The sequence below is a fragment of the Orbicella faveolata genome, unplaced genomic scaffold (assembly GCF_042242905.1).
Source record: "Orbicella faveolata isolate gen_17 unplaced genomic scaffold, um_ofav_v1 contig_3, whole genome shotgun sequence".
In the NCBI taxonomy this organism is placed as follows: domain Eukaryota; kingdom Metazoa; phylum Cnidaria; class Anthozoa; order Scleractinia; family Merulinidae; genus Orbicella; species Orbicella faveolata.
This window is the reverse complement of record NW_028301558.1, coordinates 8,247,361-8,274,415: the sequence shown is the minus strand read 5'-3', so window position 1 is coordinate 8,274,415 and position 27,055 is coordinate 8,247,361. Positions and strand designations below refer to the sequence as shown.

The window sequence follows — 27,055 nt, the reverse complement described above, 5'->3', positions numbered from 1 at the left end:
AATTTTAATCATTATGCTCCTTATCATTACAGTAAATATTACAATTTTTAACCCCTACCTCCACTCGCTGGTGCTTCACGCTCTCCCCTCACCGCATCGCTTCAATCAACAGAGTAGATGTGCATTTCGTCATGGCTGCAAGAGTGCCAGTAGACAGAAATTTTCTCTGGAGTATCTTCGCCAAGTACGTAGTAGTAAATGGATCGTCTTTATTTAACGGGCTCATACTCAGTGACTTATAATATACGCAGATTAAGAAAATATGGGCTTTCTTTACTACACACTTCAGCTTAACAACCGATCGAAACAGACTGTCTTTGGAAGAAGCTGTATTCATAGTATTCTATAGCTTCGCTTTCAGAAATAGAGCACATTTTGCCTGTAGATGCTTTTAACAGCAGTATTCCACATAGTGTACTTATAATCTGTAAGCTACTGTGTGGATATGAAAAATTAATTTGATTTCTTATGAAAATGCCACTTTTAAGCTTAAGCTTATCTCAAGGAAAATTCCTTTACAAATTAAACTAACAACTTCTGCAATCGATTCATTGTTTTGTAGAATAGATAAAGACAGAAATGGATCCATATCAGCTGATGAACTTCAACAAGCGTTATCAAATGGTAATCAGAAGCACTGCACAATATTTAAGCCAGTGACACATGAGGTACTTTTTTGCAGGCATGCCTGCTCCTGCTATGTCAGCAATTTTCTCCAGTGATTCTGAATATTTGCAGCAAATGAACAAAATTGATCTGGTACTATAGATATGGTGTCTCAGAATAAATTGTCCAGCATTTCTGCGGCAATCACCTTGGTGTGCCCACATGGACAATTGAAACTGAGAGTTACCAACTTATTCAATTAATTATATACTATGATTTTGCCACAATGAATTTTAAAATGGTGTTTGCAGAGTACAAATTGCCAGGAAAACCAGTAAATGTGTCGAAAGCAGGATATAAGCAGCCTGTCAGCCAAATAGTAAATGATAAAATACACTAGCCTGACTGCAAAATGAGATAGCTATACAAAATCTTTGGAAGTTAGGTTTCGTGTGTTGAATATTCCAAATAAATTTAAATTATGTTTCTATTTACATAATAAATGTTTGACTATGTTTTGTTTTCTTTTTTTCAGGAACATGGACACCGTTTAATCCTGAGACAGTACGGCTCATGATCGGTATTTCTACTGATTTTTAAAATTGCAGAGTTTATTATGATCCAAATTACAATGTGTAGTTCCAGAAAATATCTGTACTGACCCCCAGAGAGGAGAAACTTTCTAAGACCCCTCCACCCTCTGGAAATTCCAATTAAGCTTCATACATTTCTATACTTTTTTTGGTCTTAAAGAGCCCCCCATCCCCCAAGAAATTCCATTCCCTTCTGTGGGGGGAGTATGGATCTTTTCCTGGAACTGCACAATGTGAGAGTTTCTAATGTGGTTTTGTTTTCTTTAGGTATGTTTGATCATGATAACTCAGGCGCAATTGAGTTCAATGAGTTCTATGCATTGTGGCAGTATGTAACTGACTGGCAAAGAACATTTAGAAGCTATGATCAGGACAATTCTGGAACCATTGATAGACAAGAATTAAAAACAGGTATATTTTCATTGAATGATATTAAAGAATGATATTGTAATATTATTATTCATATGATCATGATGATGTGCGTGACAGTAACAGTACTAGTGACAGGTGATGGAAGGTAAATGACTTCCTTTAGACAGCAAGACTGCCAATCATTTATGTTTGTAAAACTCATTTTTTTTCCCTTGTCAGATTTCATGCATTTCAACACTTCACAGCTATTCTTTTGATAAACAACAATTGATTTTGTAACAAAAGAATTAAGATATGATTATAGTTAGGACACTTGAACTCATGAATACCCCTAAGTGTTTGTTGTTGTTATTGTTTTTGTGTGTGTGTGTGTGTGTGTGTGTGTGTGTGTTGATGATAATCCATTGAAGGCTTTTCGTGTTTAAACAAACAGGTTAAATATTTGCACTCTGTTTAGAACGCCAATTCTTTTTCATACATTGAGAGCCCTGATTGCATAGTTATCAAAAAGCTGTCATGTGCTCACAGTGGAGGGTCCCCACTGTTATTAAATTTCAATACTTCTCTGTTTACTTAATAGATGGTTTATTGTTGATATTAATTTCTCCTTGTTTTTTTGTTCACAGCTCTTACAAACTTTGGTAAGTAAATTGCCCTGTTTTACTATCAATGGTTTTTATCCATGGCCTACCCATTCGTAAGATATTCGCTTTATTTACCAAGGCTGGTGATTTTTTATATGCATATGCAAATTGATGTATACAAAAATACTCTAAATAAATATTTAATATACAGTAGAGTACTAAATAAATCTGCAAATTTTGTCATACATGTGGCTTCTCAACTCCCCTAACTAGATCAACAACCTAGTGGTTTCTGTGCTAATCTTATTTTTTATTAAAACTCCATATTGGATTTTTTTTTATATACTAAATTTTGATAATTTCCATCATCTCTTATAAACTGGGAAAAAAAAAAACTGTGAGTGGACTCAATAGCACTAATGGAACTGACTCTGATTGTTTTGAGAAATTTGCAATTCATTGTTCAACTTTTGCCTGCAGGTTACAGGCTGTCAGAAAATATGTACTCCATTCTCATGACAAAGTTTGATCGCAGTGGCCAGGGCTCCATTAACTTTGATGACTTCATTCAGTGTTGCATCATATTACAGGTATGAGAGGGAGTAATGATTACTCAGGGATGGAGAGGAGAGAAAAAAAGCTTCTCTTGATCTCATTTCACCCCCTTTTGCATCATTTTTCCCTTCCTCCCTCCTGTAGGTGCAGGCTATTGGCTCTGTGGGTTTTATTTTATTTGCTACCAACACCCTCGTAGAAAATTACCTCCCTGACCCATGTTAATAGCTCTCTGTAGAATTCCCCATAAATACCTCTGTTAGTCCCCTATAGATCACACTTACTATTTTATAATCTTTCCTTATAGGTTCTCTAAAGATAAACCCCTTGTGGATCACAAAGTACCTCCTATAGATTGCACCCTTCTACTGTCAGCTCCCTGTTGACATCTCTTCTATAAATTGTCCTCCTGTTATAAAGCCCCTAATCCTGTGCGTATTATTGACTGCTAGCTGCTTGTTTTTCTCTCCCAAGCTCAATAAACAGTTAATACAGAGCATCTACAGAGCTTTTTACAAGAAGGGGAAAAAGATGTTTCTCACCTATCCCATCCCCTCTTGTTTACACCACACCATTCTTTGCAACTAGTGTAAGGACAAAGCAGTTAAGACTAAAACTCATAGAATTCATAATGTACATGCTAGTTTCAACTGGTAATTTTTAGCATGAATCTTCAAATTGTTTTCTTTCAGATGTTGACGAATTCCTTCAGATCCCGTGATTATAATCAGAATGGCTGGATAACAATAGCTTATGAAGATTTCTTATCAATGGCATTTAGCCTAAAAATGTCAAAATGAACTGGGTTTTTCTGCTAAATTTGTAACATTTTGACAGAATTTCTTTCTATAATCTCAGTTCTCAGCAGGAACAACCACAGCAGTTTTTAAAACTTGTCATCGAACATTTAGATAGTGTTACATAGGCAAGATGGGGTAAATAGTACTTAAAGTACTTTTTGTTGAGAATGCTACTTAAAATATTATTCAGCTTAGCCAACAAAGCGCAAATGCCTAAGACTGCGTAAGGAACTTTTAAAAGAGAAAAATAATCTTTAAACTTGTCAACAAGCAGGATGAATGGAAATTTAATACTTTAATTTCTTTATGAATAGCACCTAATATCTGACAGATTACAGTTGCTGATGAATGGTGAAGAAATGCATTATTAGGGAAAATATATTATTAAATAAATTATACTATTACTAACATTATAATATGCTACTGGCAGGGCATCTTCGATCTCTGCACTTTAGCACTTGTAATAATAACAATAACACCCATAAGTTTGTATGACAAACAAATGGAACTTTTATCTTAATATATTTTTTATCTTGAGTTCTTCAGAAGCAAGTTATGGGAAAATAATATTATTTAGAGTTAGGAGCCTTCACTAGCATAGTGTAGCACACAAGAGGTAGGGTCGTAGCCAGTAACATGCACACCGAGGTACTTGCCTCAGTCATTTTTTTTCCCGTTTTTTTGTCGTTTACAGTCGTCAAAAACGCCCTAAATACCTAGGAAGAGAATTTAAAAATGGGCATTGGCTCAGTCATAATTTTTCGCATATTTTTTTTTTTCTGGCTACGTCCCTGAGAGGTGAAGCAGATCTGGCAAGAATGTCATTTAAACTAACATAAAAATGCGTGGAATGATAAATGTTATGTATAGAATACGCACCCTGGGTCCAAAAGGGTTTTTTTAATTAGCGGTGGGGCCGCGATCATGGTAACACGTAACACGCTTAACCGGGTACGCCGTTCCTCGCGAGAAAGACAGATAAAACCTATGGCAGCCAGGGAACAGAACACGCAACAAGAATAGCAATTCACTGTACAGCTCAGAGGCTTTTTATGAATAACGCTGCTGTTGAAACTATTGGGTGACTAAATGGCAAATTTTTACATCAAATTGTATGAATATATGTACAAGGAATAAAGATTTCGAAGTGAAGCTTATCTCGCACCGTGTTGTTTTTCAGTCTATGTATTGTAGCTTTTGTAATTCCTGGGGGTAACTTGTTGAAAAATATTCAAACTTTGCACGTTGCATTATCGAACCCTCGCAGTTAAGTGAGCCTGAAGGAGGAAGAGACGTTTGATTTCATTTGAGAGGCAATAAACGTAATGTAATATAAAGGAGAGGTTATTAATAGTGTAAAGTAGAGGCCAATAATATGAAATGTGGTGAAGGTAAAGTTAAAATGATTTTAAATAACGTACAGCGGAATAAATAACGTAAAGTAACGTAAAAAAGGTAAGTGACGTAATGTTCCTTAAAGTAAATGACGTAATGAAGTAACGCATAGAAAGTAAAGTAAATGTAATGTAGCTTATGGTAAAGTGGAGTAAATGATATAATGAGGTAATGCATACAAAGTAAAGTAAATGAGGTAACGTAACTTATGGTAAAGTGGAGTAAATGACGTAATGTAACTTATTGTAAGGTAAAATAAATGACGTAATGTAACTTATAGTAAGGTCAAGTAAATGACGTAATGTAACTTGTAATAAGGTAAAGTAGACAAAGTAAATGACGTAATGTAACTTATAGTAAGGTAAAGTAAATGACGTAATGTAACTTATAGTAAGGTCAAGTCAATGACGTAATGTAACTCATAGTAAGGTAAAGTAAATGACGTAATGTAACTTATAGTAAGGTAAGGTAAAGTACGTTTTCACTTGTTGCAGTGCAAACACAAGCATAAGCGCGAGCACAAGAAAAAGGAAAAATTTTGATCCTTGTGCTTGTGCTTATGTCTTCGTCAAGGACGTTTTCACGGTAAAATAAGAATTATTGTGTTTGCGCTTGTGCTCGCGTTTGTACTTACGTCGCTAGTGAAAACCAGGCTTTACTAATTCTTCGGTCAAAATGACTGGACTGGCTGAAATTTCTTTGCGTTAATAAAGACTTCGACTTCGTCTCGGTCGATAAACACGCAAAAAAGGGTTTGGGCAATATTTATATCCTGACCTCACGCTACTGAGGTCAACAACCCACATTTATTAAAGACTTCTGTTGGAATCAATTTCAACTTATGTTTATGTGATTTTCGTCATGGCCTCTAGGCTACCAGTGGACAGAAATTACCTCTGGGATATCTTCTCTAAGTAGGTGCTTTTAAATAGAATCTGTAGTAGGGTTGTTGTATTGAGCTTCGGAGCATTACTTAAAGCTGTTCAGCTTCCAAATCGCGAACCATATCATTGTCTCCGTTGCAAGCATTGCGTCGCCAGGGTGTTTACTTCGTAGTTTCTCAGTTCGCGCGAACAAACCAAGTTTTGCGGACATTGCTCGATTTCTGTTTTAGAAATAGAACTTATTTTAATCAGTACAGCGTGATGATGACAGCCTAGAAGTCGAGCAACTTTCCTCTAGATGTCTTAATTACTTCTCAACATGCTTAATTACTTAAGCAACGCTGAACAGATTTGAATGGAAGAGTATGCTTCACTGTGCAAAAAGGCGCACGTCAGCGTGTACGGAAGTATTTAATTTTGAGGCATTCAAAATAAAAACGCTGACTCGAAATACACAAGGAATATCTCACTGTTAGAATCCGGCCTGTTTTTCCGATTTCGACTTGTACTTCAGGTTTCCATCACGCATGGCTTCCGCCTTGAATACTTAAGCATTCTCTTGGCTCACGACAGGATATTCGAGGCTAGAAGACCCTAGAATAGGGTACTATATTTGCTTTGGCCCTGTGTTTGCAGTTAAAAACCACACAGTTGAGGGTATCCTCCAATCCACGACTTGATATGTAGTTAGTATAGGTCATTGCATGAATGCGAATGTAATTAAGGATTTACACTACGAGTGATATTTGAAAATTCACTCAAAATTACACGAGCCTTTAAGGTCCGGTAATACGGGCAACATTTTTCTTCAACTTGTCTCGCAACATTGTTGCATTGCAAGTTGAAACACATTGTTGTGCGTATTACCACGTTTGTGACCAACTTGTCTCGCAGCAAAATACAGTGTTGCAAGTCTACAGAATTATACAGGTATAATTACAACAATACTGCGCTTATATTCTTGAATTGAGTCGCTAAACTCTATTGTATTTCATAGCCCTAAAATAGAATTAGCTTACAATTATCCTCTGTTACCCTTAAATCAGTACAGTGTTACAGTAAAAATCCACGTGTAAGAACCTAATGGTTTAATAACCTGCTGGCAGAAATGTGCAATTTTAAAAGCCAAAAATATAAGAATCATTTTAGCCAAGCAAGATCAAGCAGGTTCTTATATGTGGGTTACAGTTAAATTATGAAGTCTTGTTATGGGGACACTACATAACAAATGGCATCCTGTAATCAGTTGTGTTAGACTTATCATAATACAATTGTGAATAAACACTGTATAGTTAACAACCAAAGCTAAGTTTATTTATTTCTCTGGTAATCAACAACTATATCTAATTCGTGGAAATTAAAAGCCTAGTGAGAACCTGCTTAGCCTAAATTGCCAATATCTACTCCAAAATACAAGAACCTATTTTGCTAGACTTGGTAATATAGATTAAGTATAGTTTTAGAACGCCCGAAGTTGTTCTGAAAGTATTTTAGTTAATTTATTGGAATTTTGTTAGGTTCATTTAAGATTATTGTTTTGCAGAATTGATAAAGATGGGAATGGATCCATATCAGCGGATGAACTTCAACAAGCATTGTCAAATGGTGAGATATTGATTTTGCAGATTTTATAGTAGCCATACTAAGTACGCCTGTCACTCTCTCCTCCACAGGACCTCCTCAGACCATCCACAGGGGTTCGAAACATTCGTTATAGAAAGTTGCTGTGCGAGGTGAATGCAGACGCAAAGTTGAATGGATCGGTCGGGCGCTGCCTTTCCTTCCGTCGTTGCCCGTCACGTAATTCTGCGCCTGCACTCATGTCGCTCAGTGGATTCTCTCCATCCGAAAAACCTCTTTGAGTCTCTGGGTAGGAGAGAGCGCCTCCCAATTCTCAGTTGCAATCATTTTTGTCCGGTGAGATTCTGGCGTCATATGGTAAAACAAACAAAAGCTAACAAGACTCTACCACAGCCTTTTCCGAACAGGAATTTTCTAGCTTGGCAATTAAATCTACAATGGAAAATGGAAAACAACTTGACTGTGGTTACTTTCTTTTTCAGGAGCCTGGACCCCGTTCAATCCTGAGACAGTACGACTCATGATTGGTAGATATAATTATTTCAGTAATTTTCCACTTTAGCTAGTAATTAAGTTTCCTCAAAGAAAGGGAATTTGAATGTTTTCTTGGTTATTATTATTTTTTTTTCTTTAGGTATGTTTGATCAGGATAATTCAGGCGCAATCGAGTTCAATGAGTTCTTTGCCTTGTGGCAGTATGTCACTGACTGGCAAAGAACATTTAGAAGCTATGATCAGGACAACTCTGGAACCATTGATAGACAAGAATTAAAAACAGGTAATGCAAAATTTGTCCTCGCACAGTATTCCTCACCTAAACTGTTGCGTTGAAATCAAATTGAGTAAATTGTTACGGTAATTAAATTGATTTTCCCTAACCAATTAAGCTTGTTAATTAATTGTTTCTCAGTGTCATTGTTTCATTAACCTTTCTTATCTCTTTCTGTTCACAGCCCTTACAAACTTTGGTAAGTAATCGGTTTCAAATGCAAGATTTTCGACCAACTTGGGCTTCTAAAGCTTTATTTTTATGACTAGCAATTTTTGTCATGATGTAATTCTTCCTGACAGGTTACAGGTTGTCGGAGAGAATGTACACCATTCTCATCACAAAATTTGATCGCAGTGGCCAGGGCTCCATCAACTTTGATGACTTTATCCAGTGTTGCATCATACTACAGGTAAGGGACACAACTTTCATGAATCATTTGCCTTATCTACAGGTGGTAAAATAACAACAGTACTAAATGCCAAATAAACTGTTTGCAGCCTGTTTGTCTCTCTAAAATCAGGAAATGAGACGGGGCGAGAGTTTTTAAGTCGAGAAGACTCAGTTGGGACGAGAAAAGGGTGTGGCACGTACGTGAATGTCTCGTCCCGACCCCTTCTCCTCCGCACCGATATTTTTTGCGTCCTCTTTCGCGCCGCGAGGATGAACAATCGTCGGACTCGACCTAAGAGGAATTAAAGTACCGGCTTCATGTAATCTAAGTTCCAAAAGAATGTTCAAAACGGCTTTAAATAACTTACACATGTCCAAAGCAAATTACGGACCAACTCGAAATCGCTTCCAAGATCGATTTCATTCATAAGTCGTATCAATCTTATGAAAACGAAATGTTTTACAAGTTCTATTGCTTTGAAAAGTATGCGTTAAATTAAAGACATCTTGGCGACAAAAACAGCTTCAGATTCTACCAGGCCATATGGTGGAGTACAGCCCGCTAAATTGACCAGTCACATCGAGGGCAAGAATGGAGATAAAGTCATTTGCTCTGTGAGAACAGGAAGGTGAGCGTTTTAAGCGAGAAGGAAGTACGACTTAGCACCGCACCCTCCTGCAATATGTCTGCAAACAAAATATTTAAGGTGGCTCCCTAAAGTCTTACGATTGCACGCGCGCATAAGTGTACATACTAGTTTGATATTTTTGTAGTATTAAATTTTTCAAATAATTTCTTCTCAGATTCTGACGAATTCCTTCAGATTCCGTGATTACACCAAGAGTGGTTGGATAACAATAGGATATGAAGATTTTCTTTCTATGGTGTTTAGCTTAAACATGTCGAAATAGTGATTTTTGTCCCTCGCTTGAGACATTTCAAACAACGTTGCGTGGGAACCTTACTTCTGTCTTGAGACAAAAGTGTTACAAAAAATAAGAGACTGTAGAAAGTTACTCCGTTGTTCAAGAATCTTCATTGGCTTCCGGTAGAACAAAGAATCATCTTCAAAATTGCACTCATCACCTTCAAGGCTCTTCGTGGTGACGGTCCCCAGTATATCGTAGATATTCTCAATCCCTACAACCCAGCTAGAACACTTAGATCGTCCACTCAGAATCTCCTTTACAAGCCTAGTTTCATTTCAAAAGGCTACGGTGACCGTTCATTTACGGTGTCGGCTCCAACAGTGTGAAACGTACTTCCAAACGATATCAGACTCTTCTTGCACGAACATTTTTAAAAGTAAACTGAAAACGTGGCTTTTTAAACAAGCATTTTTAAGTTGAAGTTTTTAATTATATATCTTTTTAAATGTTTATATGTTTTTGACATTTTCTTAATTTTTTATAACAGGTAATTTGTTTTTATATATTTAATTTCTTTTGAAGCGCCATTGAACCATTGGGAAATGGCGCTCTGTACATTTTAATATTATTATCATTATTCTCGGCCATTATCATTACGCTATGCTTTCTGCTGTGCTATTTATAGCTCACCAGGAAGGCGACTTAAAAGAGTATAAAACGAGAATGTCCCAAAATGTTAGACCCCACGTTCTTCAGGTGCACGTTATTGTAAAAATAGCATTTAGAAACTTGTAAAGCAGTATCTTGTTTCATGTGGTCAGGGGCACCCAACGACCGTTTTCTCTCGAATACTTTTAAAAGCTGTTTTAGGCTATGTGGAGTACTTTTAAAGCTCTGTAGGTTAATTTTAGGTTGCGCTAAAAAAAATTTATCTGTTCGGTTATTCTAGGGGAACTTGAGTATTCTCGAATTTATTAGGGCTTTTTTGTCCATTTCCCGAAAACCTTAGGTCTTATCGCCTTTCCGAAAATGATAGCTGACCTTTTTTCGGTACCCAAAACGACATTTTTTACAATTCGAAAACAACAGACATTAAATTTCTCATATCACGAAAGTTCGAGGTGACAATTCTCTAAAGAAAATCAGAGGGGATTAAAGGTCTTCCGAACAGATAATTTACCGAAACGATCCGTTGGGTGCCCCTGTGTGGTAACAAGAGCTTGCTGTAGGTGGCGCTCCAGTATCATGATGAGTGCTAGTTCCAGTTAAGGGGTATAACATAATGTAACGCTCATTTAACTGTGGAAGTAGAGTGAAATTGTGTGTATTTTCAAGACCTAAGAGGCGAATAAAAACATGCCACAAAGAACTTTGCCAAGCTTTATAACCATTCCCCTTTATTAACTATTCCGACATTAACAGTTTTTATGTCGGTCAACCCAGGGCATTAGACTATAAGAATTTTTTGTATTTAAGGGGGCATTGCAGATACTGGACATGGAATGCCACTGACCCAAACATGTTCCTCGCTGAACACAAAATTATACCTCTTTTAGGGAGTATTTACAGAAAGAAGCAATCCAACCGTATTAAACTAGCTAGTACACAATTAACACACCACCATCAATTCCTTGACCTTTCGTTGTGAAGGCCAACATTTATTTCAGCTGCCTTGCATTGCTTTCATCAAAATGATACTTTCCTTACCAATAAATAATTGAATCTGAAGATTGTTTAAACGGTATTTCAGCTCGGACCAGATTTAAAAATTCGATCGATTGACCTTGATGTGTTCATCAGGGGCCATCCGCAATAGGCGAATTCTTGTTTATTATGCAAAAGCACAGAAATTCCATTTGACAAGTGCAGACGGTGATTCAAAGTGCTACCAAATTCAGTCAATTCAATCAAACTTCAAAGGCTTGGCCGTCCTGCCTCCGAGCAGAACAAATTTGTGTGAAGTTTCAAAATTGACAGATCTGTCAATTACTTTTAAAGAAACATCAATCACGTTGTTTGGACGCGAAGACGTGCTCGAGTACTTTTTTTGCGATTGACAAAGAATGTTGTGAAATTTAAATGTGGACACCCATTTACCGAAATGAAAATTTGGTAGAGACGACATTTTTTAAAGAGCCGAACAAACCTATTTCAGCCTAGTACGGATGGGCCCTAGTTTAATAATAGCAGAAACGGTATTTTGTAAAAAAATGCCATTGATAGTTTTTGTGCTGTGTGGATTAAAAAAGTGTGGTACCATACCTGGTACATAAAATATGTTCTTGATGAAGTACAAAAAGGGAATAATTAGCTTTAACTTACAGTTGTGAGTTTTCATTAACTTAATTTATAATAATTAAACCAGCCTATATATACACAGCATAAGTTACACTGCTTAAGATGAAAGAAGCGATTTTAACAGCAACTGAAACAAATTTTGTAGGACATATACTTTTGCTATTATTTGATAATTTCTTTTCAAATTGAGCACATGAAACTTTGGTAAAATTTCAATCTTTACCAGATTGGGTTTAGCCTGAATTCCTCTACAATCGGGAAATCAATACTTAAAGTAAAAGCCACAAATTTAAAAAAAAAAAGAAAAAAGAAAAAACAGATTCGATTTGTTGAGATCCTCAAGGGGCACTGTCTCCTGGTATTTTCTTTACACTGATTGTGAAAATGATGTTTCTCTTTTGATGACAACTAACAAAGTGTTAAAAGCAATAAATTTCCAACAGTTAAGCATGCCCTATTTCCACAATATGCTCAATCAATTCTTTTTGACAGGTTTCCGTTACCTTTTGGACAACATTTTGATGGCTTCAATTTATACTGACCACTCAAAACCAGTCAAAATCAAGACTAAGTTTTAAAGTGGCAATGTGCCAAAGCCCTCAGATTCTAATTGGTCAAATAACACATGAAAACTGTGAACACTCCACCTCCCCCTAAAAAGATGTCAAATGTGTGGTGAGTGGAATCGACATAGTGCCCATCATTGTAAGTGATACTTTGCAACACGATTTTGCTGTTTTCATAGGAGTCAGCACCAAATGTTAGTATACCTCTCACTTCACAGTGTAAAGGTTCCACAAAATATCAATAGTCACTCCATGGAAAGTCATTAGAATTACAAAGGGAAAAGGGGCTCTCAAAATCCCAAATGTTTAAAGGAGAGTACAAGGGTAAACTGGAATTTCCTGAAGGGCTGGGGTTTGTGTGGGGCAGGAGCTCAAATAAAAAAAACCTTCCAGGGAGATGGTATGGATCTTTTCTGGAACAACACAATGGGTTCTACTGATTATTGTTGCACATTGTTAGGCTTCTTATGATCTAGCTATATTTCAGAACTTTTTGAAATCATGCTAAAAATCACAGACAGTGCCCCTTTAAAGAATTGTTTTGGCTACAAAAATACTTTAGGGGAGTTTGACCTCGTATAGCATCCAGCAAAAATACATGAACATAATTTAATTCGTACACCATGCATGCAACAACATCGTGATTGTGAATTTAACCATTTTCTTAAAGGAAAAAAAAATACAACTCAGGTTACAAATTAAATATAATATGATGGAAGTGAAACTTGTAGAGTGTTAGACAAAAAATAAATTAATATAAATTTCTGCCACATGTATGCGACATCTTGATACGTGCAATGAACCACAGAAATCATCATACATGTAACTCTCATTATAACTCTCAAATGTCTTGCATTCATTTTCTCTGTATCACTTCTGGAAATCTTACATATAAATCATAACCATTTTGCCTGAGATAATCAAGTCTTTCATTCATTAGAACAAACAGGAAGTGAGAAGTTAACAAGTACACTAGTGTTAAAAACACTCTCCTTCACAAGATTACAGACAGTAGGGAAAAACTGCCATTTGGGAAAACAGTATAGTTTTCATTTTACGATAACTGCAGAAATTCTTGCACGCTCATTGGCTAATTTTCATCGTCAGAAAGCGAACAGACACATGAATTTATAATTTATGCCATGTGTCAACAAGCGAGAGTGGACAATTTGACTATTTGTTATTGTAAAAAACAACTTGACATCACTTTTTCATGCGTCTGGCCTGACAATGAATTTCGTCATAACATTATCAAAGTAGTTTGCTGATCCACAGCTACTTTGACAATGTTATGTGAAAATTCAAGATCAATAACAGGACAGATGCATGAAAACTGATGTCAATTTGTTAAAATAGACCATATTAATTTTGTATTCTTGGGATTGGACTGGAACTAGCTTGTAATGGAGGCACATGCGAGTGAATATCATTAAAAAGAGATAAATGCTTTGCATTTGAAAAGACTCCCTGCATCAGCCTCAGTTGCAAGCTAGCTTCAGTCCAATAACAAGAATACAAATATGGTCTATTATTACTGTCCAATTGCTTCATGTGCAATGATCACGCTCCTCAGGTTTCAAGACTGAACTCGGTCCAAGCCAAGCATTTTGTTCCCTGACTGAACAATGTTTGTAATTAATTTTAACATGACATTAATTTAATTTATCTTCAATAATACTTAACTACCAATAAATATACTTCAGCCATTTAAAAAGGTTTGAGACCTCTTCTCTGTAATAATATAATAATTAATACCTTTATCATTAGTGTTAATTAAAACTTTTGCCTGCAAATAAAGCCTGATGCTGGAGGGCACAGCCCTTTAAAGCATTACAGTAACTATAAAATATCATTTTTTGGTTAATACTTAATATACAAATAAAAAAATTATCCCTGTCCATGACTAAGGTGGCTGTTTTAAGGGCCAGTGAGAAAGATTTCCACTTGCTGAAGGGGAAACAGAACTATAACCTGGAAAATAAAAATAAAAACAAGGGATGGAGAAGTTAGGACAAACCAGCACTCATCAAAGTAGCTTGTGAAAGCCTCCCAGAAGCTTACATGATTGGGAATAAACCAGGTGTTACTGATATCATTGCCACTCTGTATCATTTTAACCAGAAGTGTAGCAGCTATCGTAAGCTTGTAATTGTCTTTGTCATCATGGTGTAGCAACTGTTTTCGTTTTAGGGCTAGGGGCGATTTTTCTGTTGTCTGTTCAATTTTTCTCTCAAAGGGTATCAAACCATTCATGTGAGACTTCATGTTTCTCATGATTCGAACTGAACTAAGCGACAAAGAAACCAAAATGAAATTCTACACTGTTCAAGATTATTCAGATTCTGTAAATACATGAGCATAGTGCCAAATGGTTGAGCTGTTTCACAGCCATATTTGATATCCTGGGGCCTGTTTCTTGAAAGTCCCAGAAACTTTTTGGGCCCACAAAGCCATTTTTAGTTAATCGGCATTTAAAGACAGAGAGGTGTATACGTCTGAAACTTCTTGTATGTAGAGAACCTCTGTTTATATTAAGAACATGTGCATAGAACAGCTCTGAAGTCATAAGGTTTGAGATTTTGCTAAGGCTTTTTGGGTGTGAAAACTTTTCGGGACCTTTGAGAAACGGGCCCAAGGACATGAAAACCTGTCAGCAGGAGAAAGCAGACATCTCTCTTTGGTCATTAAGTTTTCAACACCTATGAAAGATGCTTAAGATTATAGTGCTTAAAGGCTGCACTTAGCATAAAGTCACCCACACCGCTGGAGCTTATATCAGTTTCCACAGCAGCAGCAAAGAGTAATACCAATCCACCTTAATAGAATATGCTAGTCCATCTCAGGGAAAAAAAAAGTTATTACAACACGGGGTATTCGTATTTGGTCACCCATCCAAGTATGAACCCCGCCAAACAGGGCTTAACTTTGTTGAGCGCACGAGACGTGGTGCTGTCCTTGTGGTATGGTGACTCTATGCAGAACGCATTTTTTTAAATTTCTAAGATGAGAAAAGGTAACAGAGAGGGAAAAAAATCACTGATACTGGCTGGGAAATAAAGAACGAAAAAAGTGAGAGGAATGAAATTGAGAATTATAACTTGCTTTGGTGATCGGACAAGAAGCGGTACTTTCTTTATAATTGTCTCGGTCTCTTGGACGAGGATAACTCTATCTTTACATACATACATACATACATACATGCATACTTACTTTATTTACACTTGGATTTCAGAGTAACTCATTTCTATGCAGCTAATATCTTCGAGCACTTAACCATCAGGTGAGAGTTAGACCGCCACACCGAGAACTATGTCCCCTACTCTTTTCTATCAGTGTGTGGGTTCTTTTACGTCCCGCAGAATTAATTATGAAGAGTTGTGAGATGGGGCCTACGGTTTAACATTCCTATCCGAGAAGACCAGAAAGCCTAACCATTTGCAGATGTCATTACAAAGGCAGCACTTTCTATTGGTCCAGCTGGGGTTTGAACCTGCAACCTCCCGCACGCTAGTCTGGTGCTCTATCACTGAGCTAACTGGTCAGTGGTTTCTCTCGGACCAATAACTTCATGAATGTTTTCAACAGTGTTACATCTCCTCGTGTATTCTCTTACAGGTGTGTTTTGCACAATTTCTTAACCATGCCAAAAGGCTTTAACTTTAACTTAACTTATGGATTAAAACCTCAAGTTAGTGGCATCAAAATTGTCACTGTTTACAGACGATCCGTTTTCCAAGTTGAGTGGCTCATACCCACTGTGATTTTATTTTTTTTTATTTTGAAAAGGGAAAACAATTCAGAGAGACACTACACATGTCTAAGCAGTCCATATCATCAGAATGGAATGCTTTAACTGTCAAGAACCTTAAGACACCTCTTTCAGCTGTAAAGAGAGGCTGGTTCACTCAGACTATCCAAGTTTGAATCTATCAAAGAAGATCTACAAAAAAGCTGTCTTCAGTACAAAGGTACAATTGAATGCATAGGGTCCTTCTAAAGCTTAGTTATTATTAGCAGTTATTACACAGGGAGACAATCAGCACAGTCTGGATAAAAACCAATAATATTATCACCTAACAGAATGGCACAGTTACTTACTGTTTGAGCCAACTACTAATGCTGCTGATTCAACAATTTCCACTCACCACTAGTACCATGTGATTTGCTGCTATGGTAACCAGACAGTGTTTCATGGAGATGTTGCCTCTCACGATCCTGTAATCGACATAACAACTGGTCACAAATAATTTATTGTGCAATTTGATTACTGCTTGCTACGCTCACAACATTTAATTAAAAAAACAATAATTTCTCTCAGGGGCCATGCATCTTCTCAGCTATTGCTTACTATATTTTAGTGTCCACAATAACTATTCAAAACAATGGTCAAACATTTTACAAATTTCATGCGAATTCTACAATCGTGCTGGATTCTTAGATTCTAAAAGAGTGACAGAAATTATTAGACATGGTGATATTAAGATAGGTTTTTGCCATTTTGTTACATATGGCAGAAAAAATTATTGAAAAAACTCAAACTATTGCATATTAGGACTCTTATCAAGTGTATAGGCATTAACAGCCAACAGCCTGTTGTATTAGCATAACTGTGATCATACCTTAATAATTAATTAGTTATAGAGCGGTTTTCAATTGAGTGTTGAAAGTACTTAGACAATTACTTTGTTTTTGGTTTTAGTTTTACTACGGTTTGAGACTGGCTGAGTAGTAATTGGTAAGTAATTGGTTTGGTTTTGGTTTTACGACACTCAATTGAAAACCGCTCCAGTGCCTGATCAACCCCAGATGGTAATATACATGTAGCAGATCCCTCAGTTTAGCTTCACATTACCTTGCCACTGTTGAGTTCAGAAATGGCTGCAAGAATCTGTTGCCTGGCATCCTTGTGTGTGACTCCAAGGTCACTGAGATCTCTATCATTCAGCGTTAGAAAAGCCTCCATGTCAACCTGCCAAAGATTGCGTGACAAGCTTAGTTGTGCAAGAGCCTGGAAGAGGGGGGGGGGGGGGGGGGGGAAGAGGTACTCCCATATATAAGGTATATGGCTATGTATCGTTGTGAATGGTATGGCTTTTAGGCAGTTTAGTCCAGGATAGGGTATGTAGGAATCAGACAATTAAGGTCTAGAATAGGGTATACTTTGCCAGAAAAGTGGTCAATGCTTAAATAATTTAGTCCACATCAGGGTTCTTTACACAGGGTTCTATAATAGAAATTGAAACTCGGAATTGACTTTGTAAGGTATTGGTTCAGTTAGTGTATGTTGGACTATGATAGTGATAAAGTTTCTGCATGGAAAATAGCTAGTCTAGGATAGGGTGGGGATTTTTAGTGTCTAGTCTAGAGTTGGGTTGCAAAATCAAGCTGATCATGGTCTAGTTTAGCATAAGGGTTCCAGTGTCCAAGCGGCACACCCCTACCAATGATCTACAGAGTACCACCCTCCCCCATGCACATGAGAAGCACTGTAATCCTTTATCTCCCAAAATTATTTTCCAAAATCAGAAGTCCAAATTAAACATTAAAATACATTAAAAAACAAACAGCACCACATTTAAATAATGTTCAACAACTTTTTGTTAAGTGGTTATATAGTACATGTAGGATTTGGGTTTCATCAACAGACTTGAAAGTTGGACCTCTGTAAATGGTGACATCCTGATTGCCGGTACCTCTTCAAACCAAAACAAGTGACAACCCACATTTAACTTCTTAACTGTAGCTTCAATTGCTCACCTCCTGTTCCTCAAATATTGGTTGGTACTTTTCTAATGATAGCTTCTTCAGTAAATTTTCAAGGTCACCTAAAGAGAATTTATAATTATAATAATAATCTTAATTATTATTAATGAAATATTATCAAAAGAATGTAAACAATATATAGATAAAATACTGTAGTTTAAGCCATTTTGTTTTATAAAATATTATAAAAGATGTAATAAAAATGCTATCATTAAAAATAATATTATTTTATAATGTATTAATAATAATTAGCAACATATCAATAAAAGAAAGTTATCACAATGACAAGGCCTTTCTAGTTCTAGATTATGGAACAATATCATTACATGAGGCAACTACAATAATTATCATATGCAACTATTGAATTCAGTTTTTTTGGTATATAGAATAATTAAGGGAAAGATAGGTACTATCAGCTGACGATCATATCTGAAGATAACAAAACACATAGGGCAACAGATAAGTAGTTGCAATGAAAACGGGCTCCCTATAGTTTTACAATTGCGTGAGCGCTGAGGAAGTAATCTGCATGAGCTCAAAGGAAAACATCAGTGTTTTTCGATATTTTATTACGTCAACATGAACACATAAGCAAAACTGACGGTGAATTTTCTCGCATTTCCTTCGGTGAAATTCCGTCAAATTTGACAGATTGGTAGAAAATATTTTATTTTAGTTGGAGCTCATTTTTCAGGGAAATCTATAAGACCAGATTTTTTGCAGCGGTAAAAGACAAAAATTTGAAAATATCGAAAAAACTGCCTTTACAAACCCTACTTTTTCGTGTTTAAAATTCGTATCCCATTGGAAGCGATGTGACGCAAAAATTTTGGAATATTTCACTGAAGTAAATTCATGAAAATCACAAATAAAGCCATAAAAATAGTAAAAAACATTAATTTTGTTTGGGCATTTATAATTCAAGACTAAATCACAAAATTTTAACAGGGATGATGGCAAAATACTATTAATTTTAATCATTGCCTATTATATGTGATAAGTTTGAGAGGACTAGGTGTGAAAGTGAATGCAAAAACAGCATTCAAAATATAACACTTGTGCGTGCAACGCCATAAATGATTACCCTATGGAGACACCTTAATGCATACATGACTTTCAGGATACTGGTAGAATGCTTTAACCACTTAGTTTGAAGTGACGTGTACCAAGTGAGGTCACTTTGTTGGTCCACATTCTTTACTATGTTACACTGCATATAGCTAGGGGCAGGTAACAGCGAAAGCATTATGTATTGTCATTATAATTACAATGACTAATGGTATGGACTATTTGTGCACATAGAATAGAGTGTTATCTATCCAGTACTGCAGATGGCACAAACATTATTTGAAAATTTATACCCCAGTATTACCCATCCTTGGCACCTTCACCCTTCCCAATCATAGGTGCATTACTTCACAGTACCTTCACCATAGTCAAAGTCATTAATAAAGGGGTATTGACTTCTTGAATGAGGCAAAGTTCCATTTGTCTCATCTGCATGGCCTTGTAAAGATGAGTAGCTTGATTGTTTTTGTAAAGAAGCACCCCCTTCTGATGCTGATCTGATTGTCATGAGAGTTGGAGACGGAGAAATGGCGTGTCCTCTTCCTGTTTTGTGCCATAAGGAAGAAGACATGGCAGACATGGGGTTGAAGTCTGCGGCAGGACTTGAAGCTCTTAATGTCCTGTTTAAATAAAATTTTATAAAGTCAATCAAAAGATCACAAACCATAAACAAGGCTCTTTTGGAGTCTTATGTTAGAGAGTTCTTAAAAGTTATTTAATTTTTGTGGGTTTGAGAATTTATTGGTTGAATTCCTACTTAATGAAACTATTTTCCAATAGTTCTATGCCACCCAAAGGCCTTGATGAAATTTCTTTCATTTTACTCCCTCGAGTCTTAGAGCCAAACTAGAATTTTAACAATTCAAAACAGGCCAAGCCTGGCAAAACGATTGTTAGACAATGGCAAGTGAGTGCTGGATGAAATTTTTTCACAATGTTTGCTTACTTTGAGCCTGAGTTGTTAGATGCAGATGAGTGGAAGCTTGCTGTGGAGTATGAAGACTCAGGACTTCCAGTGAAGTTCTTGCTTTTATTTAGCATTGGCGATCTGTAAGCTGGGTAAGCACTGACACTGCTCTGTGAAGACACAGGAGAAAAACACCATCATCAAAGAACTTATTCTAAGGTTCTTCAGCATTTTAGGTCTGATCACTGGTGTGGATACAGGATTTTAGAGATATGGAACAATGAAGGTGGTCTGCTATACGGGGTCTTTGTGCATCCTCTTCTGGAAAATTTTTAAAATTGAGGTCCTGGGAATGGGATTTCCCACATTCTGAGGTCAAGTCAGCTTGTTATAATGTCTCACTCTCTTTAATTTAGGGGGTTTGACTGAACCCCCAAACCCCCTAGATGCGCCCAGTGTCATAATCTGCAATTCAAGATCGTGCTACTTTAGCAATTAAACATTGGATAGATGCTAGTAAAGTTCATAGGATTAACACAGTTATTAAGTTTTTCAAACATGACTCTATGAAAAGTTGCCATTTTTTGTTGTCATTGTAAGATGATGTTTTAATGCATGGTTAAACCAAATATGTGACATGTGGCAGCAAAGCTCATTCTCTTTTTTAATAGCCTCCAAATGTTGGAATGCTTTTTATTTTTTTATGTTATCATTGAAAGATTTACTTGCTCAGTCAAACTTACTATTTCAGTTTCAATCCCTTAGAGGTAAGTTAAACATTGCTACAACTTATGGTCTGAAAACCAAAATAATTTTTCCCATTTAGAATTCTCAGTGGCTCAATTCAATTGTTGAAAATGTAAGGCTAGTTCACTTGCGACATCATTAGACTGACCTTGTCACACATAAAAAACCCTTTTCCAACATTATATGTCACAAATGTGAGAAACAACATTGTAGGAACATAAATGCCTACATATTAACAACACATAACAATACTTCTCCTTTACATCACTATGTCCTTGTTGCTATGTTATTATACCAATATGTCCCAGATCACTAGTTCGATTTTAAATGAGCAATCTTTGTGTTTTACTTAGTAATACAGTTTTTTGTTGCAGTATGGTGTCACAGTGTTACACATTTTAGTTTTATGTAGAGTTATTTTTATTAACTGATAATTACCTGGCAAAAAATAACTTCTTGTAAGGTTTACTCCAAGATTTGTCTCTGGCACTAGTTTGTAAATCTGATTTATTCTATCTACATTATTTTAAACTCAAAAAACAAGAGTCTCGGTCATTGAATTAAATTATACATGGATTTTGAATGATACAATTTAAGTGTTATTATTCATTAAACAAATTAAGGATAGCTGTACATTAATAAATTTATTACAATGTTATCCAGGTCATCTTCAAAATACTTTTCATGAACATCTGGAATGGACTGGCCATTCACGCAAAGACTGGGTACCTACATGACAAAAACATTATTTAACACTTTAACAGACCAGGAAATGACATATAAAACTAACAACAATGCATCAATTTAAATCAAACTCTTATTTAATAATAAATACCATTCGAAAACCATTTTCAAGATAGTACAAAAGTACTTAATATTAAGTTTAATTTAATTTATTTTAAATTAATTCTTTAGGTACTTTTGCATTTACCTTTCACATGATTTGAATGTAATCTTATTTCTGTATCAGGAGTTTTCCAGGGTACATGTGCAAGTATGAAAATGCTAAGTCCCCAAAAATCTGAATTTTCATGGTGTAAATGTTCAAAAAACTGTGCTTTTTGAGAAACTGCCTTACCATGCTTTTGTGGAAAAAGAAAATGACAGCATTTTCCATTTGCTTTCTCAATATCACAATCAAATACCAGGTGTACTCCAGAAATAAGTGGAAAAACATAATTCAAAGGAATTGTTTAGGGCTTGGGAAGAATATTTTACAATTCCTGAACTTTTCCCACCAGGAATTCAAAGGGTAGTGTAATCCCTTGTCACTTTCTTGCCGTAGCAGCCATAACTTGACTTGGACAACAAGAGAAGGCCACTATCCACACCTCCAAGTTTTCTCAAAATTTCTACGATATATCACCTTGTTAAAATGAAGGGGAGTACTTACTGGTCCCTGTGATGTGGACTGATTCTCCAGACTGCCACCACGCTGTACACGTTGTATTCTTGGCAATGGAAATGAAGGAGAGGGAACAATTGGTGGTAAAACAGGAGTGATGACATCATCTGGTAGTTTGCTGTCATGCGACACCAATGCCTGAAAAAAATGTTCTTTATCAATAATTTTAAGGAAGAAGACTGGTCCTGGGAGTGGGGTTACTTCCTTATAATAGGCTGATGGGGATGTGCTGCTGTATGGGGTTGCATTTTCATGAGTTACTGGATCGACTATAATGGGGTTGTATTTTCAATAGAGTTTATTAGAATGGAGTAGCACATTTTTGGGGGTAAGAAGATTCGGGCAAGTAGGGATTCAAAAAAGGGAAGATTCGAACATGAAAAGTTTAGGATGAACTAGTTAAAAGGTTTTAAAAGGTAGATGCATAAACAGAAAGTGACTAAGTTAGGATTGCAAAAGTTATGTTTACCCAAATGTGACTACGTTGGGGTCTATAATTGGCCACAGAATAGCTTATAATAGGGTTGGAGTTCTGAGAGGCCAGCTGCACAAACTCATACCCCACGATGGGAGAGGTGACCCAAATTAACCTAATTTCAGATCCAGCAGTCTAGGATCAAGCCCTTGTGTTGCATTTTGGGCAAGACAATTCCAATTACTTGACTAACTAAAAGCACTTGCCATCCAGGTATCACTGGACCTGACTAGCATCCCATCCAGAGAGGAATAGAAAAATGCTTATACAGTCAAACCTGTATTAGGCGGACACCCTCAGGACCTGTGCTGGTGTCCGCTTAATACAGGGTGTCCGTTGAACACGGGTTCCCTCAGAATTAGTCTTAAAAGGGTCATATTAATATTTGTCAGTATTAAAAGACCTTGGAAGGGTCAAATAGCATTCTTGTGAACGGTTGAGGACTCTGAAACACCGTATTTCCATAAACAATGACAAGTATATGAGGTAAAGTGATTTAATAACACAGTAACAGTATCTATATTGATCGAATCATGTGAAGGTTTACAAAATCAAACAAGAAGAAAAGTTCTGTGAAAACAAAACCGAATAACAAAATACTGCATTTCTGTGACAGCTCAGTTTGTTGGCAAGCAAATGATTGATCTGCTAAAACGTGAACAAAAAAATCATGCATTCTGTTTGTTGTGTCCATTTGATACAGGTTTTTGACAATAGAAATGACCATAGAGGTCAAGTTTAAGGTGTCTGTGTCTGCTTAATAGAGGCACCCGTTGAATACAGGTATTTTTTACAGCAAAAGTGCGAAAAGAAAAATGGGACTTGCACTGCGGTCCATTTAATAGAGAGTGTTCGCTTAATATGGGGTCCGGTTAATACAGGCTTGACTGTAGTTGCTTTGGGTTGCTGAAACTGGAATTAGCATCAGACTGCTTCAATGAAGACTAACCTTCTTTTATAAACAATTATGCAAATACTACTTAGCTTGAATGACAAAGGAATAAGTAAATTTAAAGCCTGGTGTTATATTCATAGGAAGGAATGTGAGTCCACTGGAAATTACCACTGACTAGCATTTTCTAAGGTTGCTAAAACAACTTTAAGTACCCTTTCCAATTTTGCATCAGAACTTACCAGAGTTGGTGGCCTCTTTCGATTAAGACGCGTGTCTTTTAAATTAGATTCTGTAATAACTGAGAAGAAATGTAAAAAGGAGCGTAGCACAAATGTGTTAGAGTGTAAGCTGTACATTTCTTGGCTTAAAGAAAAGCCCAATCCTTTGCGAAATAACTTCTGCTTATCAAATAGTTTGCACAACATGTTCAGATAATTCTCACAATGGAGCAATGTGGTCTGTTGTTAGATTCTCTACGTGAAAATGGTGTGGGTCAAGATAATTGAAGGGGTGAGTGCAAAACCATGCTAAGTGACGATTTGGGTGAAAAAAAAATTTTCGCGAAAGGGCTTGAATTTTTGCATGTGGTCTTCAATGTAATAGAAAAACGTAGTCCTGTATTTTTTCCGCTGGTTTTTGCTTCGTTTATGAAGACGCCGCTAGGAAAACCAAGTGGTTTTTTTGCATACGCAATATCTCGAAAACAAAGTGAAGCTTAGCAGAAAAACTACCGGACATTGCTAAACATACCTAAACAAAACTGCATGCGAAATTTGGAGCGTTTTCGACAAAGTTCACTTTTGATTAAAATACCTAACGCCCTTTTCCCGCCGAGGCCTTCAAATAAATGAAGCTGGGCCTTTGTTATGATAAACAGAGCCGATCCTTTGTTATAATAGCCAAGCCAAGCCTTTGTTATAAGTCGAAGTCTCACCTCAGTTTATCATAACAAAGGACTTTTATTTCACTTAGAAAGCAGCAAAATGTCAATTTCACGCAATGTATAAGCTCAAAAATGTTGACTTTAGGTCAAAAAAGGTTTAAATGTTGATTTCACGTTAACACGTGACGGCAAGGATGTTGGTTTCACCTAGAAACCAGCAAAATGTCGATTTCACGCAGCGCATAAGCTCAATGATGTTGATTTCAGGTCTAAATAGGTTAAAATGTTGATTTCACATTAACGTGTGACAGCAAGGATGTTGGTTTCATCTAGAAACCAACAAAATGTCGATTTCACGCAGCACGTAAGCTCAATGATGTTGATTTTAGGTCTAAATAGGTTAAAATGTTGATTTCACGTTAACGCGTGACGGCAAGGATGTTGGTTTCACTTAGAAACCAGCAAAATATCGATTTCACGCAGCGCATAAGCTCAGTGATGTTGATTTCAGGTCTAAATAGGTTAAAATGTTGATTTCACATTAACACGTGATGGCAGGGATGTTGGTTTCACCTAGAAACTAACAAAATGTTGATTTCACGCAGTGCATAAGCTCAATGATGTTGATTTCAGGTCTAAATAGGTTAAAATGTTGATTTCACGTTAACACTGGACAGCAAGGATGCTAGTTTCACTTAGAAAACAGCAAAATGGTAATTTCACACAACGTATAAGCTCAATGATGTTGATTTCACGTGAAAACGCTCTATAAATAGGGCTGACAGATTAACAGATTAACCCTTCTGCGCAACATACGGGTCTCCCTACATCTGCATGTCTGCTGATCCCAGAAGCTCAAAACACTACAAATCATGCCGATTTGAAATACAATCAATGCAATCTAGATCACACATCTATGTTACAATCGATCGCTACTTGTTGGCCATTATTATGTTTAAACAGTCTAGTTACCAGTTTGAGAAACGTCCGCAGAATGTGATCACAATGCATGCCGGGAAGGGTCTTTACACCCCGTGCACGGGAAAACATGGCGGTCGATACAAGACAAATTTTATAAGTCTAAAACCAGCTCTCGCTTTCCAAACTTTGACGCTAGCAATGCTTGGCAATGGGGCCATGATTCACCAGAGGGTATTTTTCTTGGGCAAGAACTGCTCTTGGACTTTGCTGCCTGGCTCGATCTGGCTTCGAACACCGATAACACGATTATGGTATATCAGCTGCCTTCGAAGTTTCAGAACACATTTTGATTCTTTAAAACGTGCTGATGACTTACGGGTTTATCGAGACTTTATGATGCCTCTCAACCACCAAGCAGGCATGCAAGGTACTTTAAAACAATGCTTAAGATATTAGTTGACAGTGCTCTAATGCGGCACATCTCTTTTTTGTTCGATGTATTTCATTTGATGCTCGATCGATTCACGTGCTGTGTTCACGTCACAATAACTGATGTAAACAATCTGTTCCCAGATTTCCACTCTATATATGCTGCAAGATTTGATTTTGACCTCATACACTATAAACAGTCTGCCTGTTTGCAATTCAACAAATAAACTCCTAAAGACATAGCTAGGAAAAGCCAAGTATTTTTGCATACGTTATAACTCGAAAACGAAGCAAAAACCAGCGACTAAAATACAGGGCCACATTTTTCTATTACATTGAAGACCACATGCAAAAATTCAAGTCCTTTCGCGAAAATTTTTTTTTCACCGAAATCGTCACTTAGCATGGTTTTGCACTCACCCCTTCAATTGTCCTAGGCCCAAGTGGCTTTTTTCTGCGTTCTTAAGTTTTCTTTTCTCCTCAAAAACAAGAATTTTTTTGGACTTAAATTTCATCCATATTGATTCTAGAACACCCACACAAACACTGCCAATTTAATTTTACATGTAGTTTTAAAACTTTAAATAGTCTGACACAGCTAACTGAGCAAGCCTATGTGGCTCTGCTTAGAACAATAATATTGAGCAGGAGCCAATCCGAAGCACAATTCTCTCCCAAATGTCTGCCAGTCATTTACCAGAACGATTCAACTTAGCACCCTCCTTCCAATAAGTACCCCCTTTCTAATAAGCACTGCCCACTGAGTGCAATTATTTCTAATAAGCACTGCCCCTTCTCAGTCAGTAGCGTATTAAACAGAATTCTAATAAAATCAAACTAGATGCAAGGATTGTGGTTCATGTCTCCAACTCTAATGGACTGGATACAGACCTTGTTACACAGACCAAACAACATGACCTCAACCCAAATAAATTCCATGCAGCCCCTCTCCTCCCATCTCAGTCAATAACCACCTCTCCACATAACTACACCCAGCCTGTTATAATACACGTACATTAAAGTCATTTTATGCCTTTAATACATTAATTTTTCATTTCACCTGAATCCAGTGACTTCAACGTTACAGCAGATTCAGTGCTTATATTGCCATGTGAAGTGCTGAGACCCGAGTCAGTCTCTTGATCACTGAGGCTCTCTGTACTCTTGGAAGAACGGAGCTTACTACTGGAGGGCACCTTCAGAGTGCGGCCAATATTAAGGTTCCGGAATCTGCTTGACACTTTAGACCACCAGTTCTAAGGAAAACCATACAGCAAGCATAAGTTGTGTATGAAT

General features: G+C 36.7%; 3 protein-coding genes across 5 annotated transcripts in view; 2 read left to right on the top strand and 1 right to left on the bottom strand.

Moving 5' to 3' along the window:
• Positions 1-74: 74 nt before the first annotated feature.
• On the top strand, positions 75-4,667 carry LOC110062811 (programmed cell death protein 6-like). Its single transcript, XM_020769758.2, has 7 exons — positions 75-184; positions 563-624; positions 1,142-1,186; positions 1,467-1,610; positions 2,198-2,212; positions 2,636-2,745; positions 3,403-4,667. Exons 1-7 carry the CDS (start codon positions 132-134, stop codon positions 3,508-3,510), a joined length of 537 nt encoding a protein of 178 aa, XP_020625417.2. The 5' UTR covers positions 75-131; the 3' UTR covers positions 3,511-4,667.
• Positions 4,668-5,634: 967 nt separating this feature from the next.
• Positions 5,635-10,771, top strand: LOC110063489 (programmed cell death protein 6-like). The gene is made up of 7 exons (XM_020770487.2): positions 5,635-5,819; positions 7,333-7,394; positions 7,853-7,897; positions 8,005-8,148; positions 8,324-8,338; positions 8,442-8,551; positions 9,337-10,771. Exons 1-7 carry the CDS (start codon positions 5,767-5,769, stop codon positions 9,442-9,444), a joined length of 537 nt encoding a protein of 178 aa, XP_020626146.1. The 5' UTR covers positions 5,635-5,766; the 3' UTR covers positions 9,445-10,771.
• A 258-nt stretch (positions 10,772-11,029) lies between these two features.
• The window catches only part of LOC110062600 (ankyrin repeat and SAM domain-containing protein 6-like), a 28,615-nt gene continuing 12,589 nt past the window's right edge, over positions 11,030-27,055 (bottom strand). The window contains exons 9-18 of one of the 3 annotated variants that reach the window (XM_020769542.2): positions 26,820-27,015; positions 23,766-23,824; positions 22,145-22,294; positions 21,403-21,480; positions 20,044-20,174; positions 19,455-19,717; positions 18,024-18,091; positions 17,119-17,235; positions 16,365-16,481; positions 11,030-14,237 (exon numbers count right to left, since the gene is read on the bottom strand). In XM_020769542.2, the coding sequence (XP_020625201.2) occupies positions 16,380-16,481; positions 17,119-17,235; positions 18,024-18,091; positions 19,455-19,717; positions 20,044-20,174; positions 21,403-21,480; positions 22,145-22,294; positions 23,766-23,824; positions 26,820-27,015 (1,164 nt within the window). In that variant the 3' untranslated portion in view covers positions 11,030-14,237; positions 16,365-16,379. The remainder of the gene's footprint in view (positions 14,238-16,364; positions 16,482-17,118; positions 17,236-18,023; positions 18,092-19,454; positions 19,718-20,043; positions 20,175-21,402; positions 21,481-22,144; positions 22,295-23,765; positions 23,825-26,819; positions 27,016-27,055) is intronic. The other 2 variants (XM_020769532.2, XM_020769551.2) reach the window with 2 other exon arrangements.

Bases quoted from the DNA above. Each gene is read 5' to 3' on its own strand.
- LOC110062811 (XM_020769758.2), top strand. From the start codon at position 132: ATGGCTGCAAGAGTGCCAGTAGACAGAAATTTTCTCTGGAGTATCTTC. The intron at 625-1,141 runs GTAATCAGAAGC...TCTTTTTTTCAG, and splicing joins TCAACAAGCGTTATCAAATG to GAACATGGACACCGTTTAAT. The intron at 1,187-1,466 runs GTATTTCTACTG...TGTTTTCTTTAG, and splicing joins GACAGTACGGCTCATGATCG to GTATGTTTGATCATGATAAC.
- LOC110063489 (XM_020770487.2), top strand. From the start codon at position 5,767: ATGGCCTCTAGGCTACCAGTGGACAGAAATTACCTCTGGGATATCTTC. The intron at 7,898-8,004 runs GTAGATATAATT...TTTTTTCTTTAG, and splicing joins GACAGTACGACTCATGATTG to GTATGTTTGATCAGGATAAT. The intron at 8,552-9,336 runs GTAAGGGACACA...ATTTCTTCTCAG, and splicing joins AGTGTTGCATCATACTACAG to ATTCTGACGAATTCCTTCAG.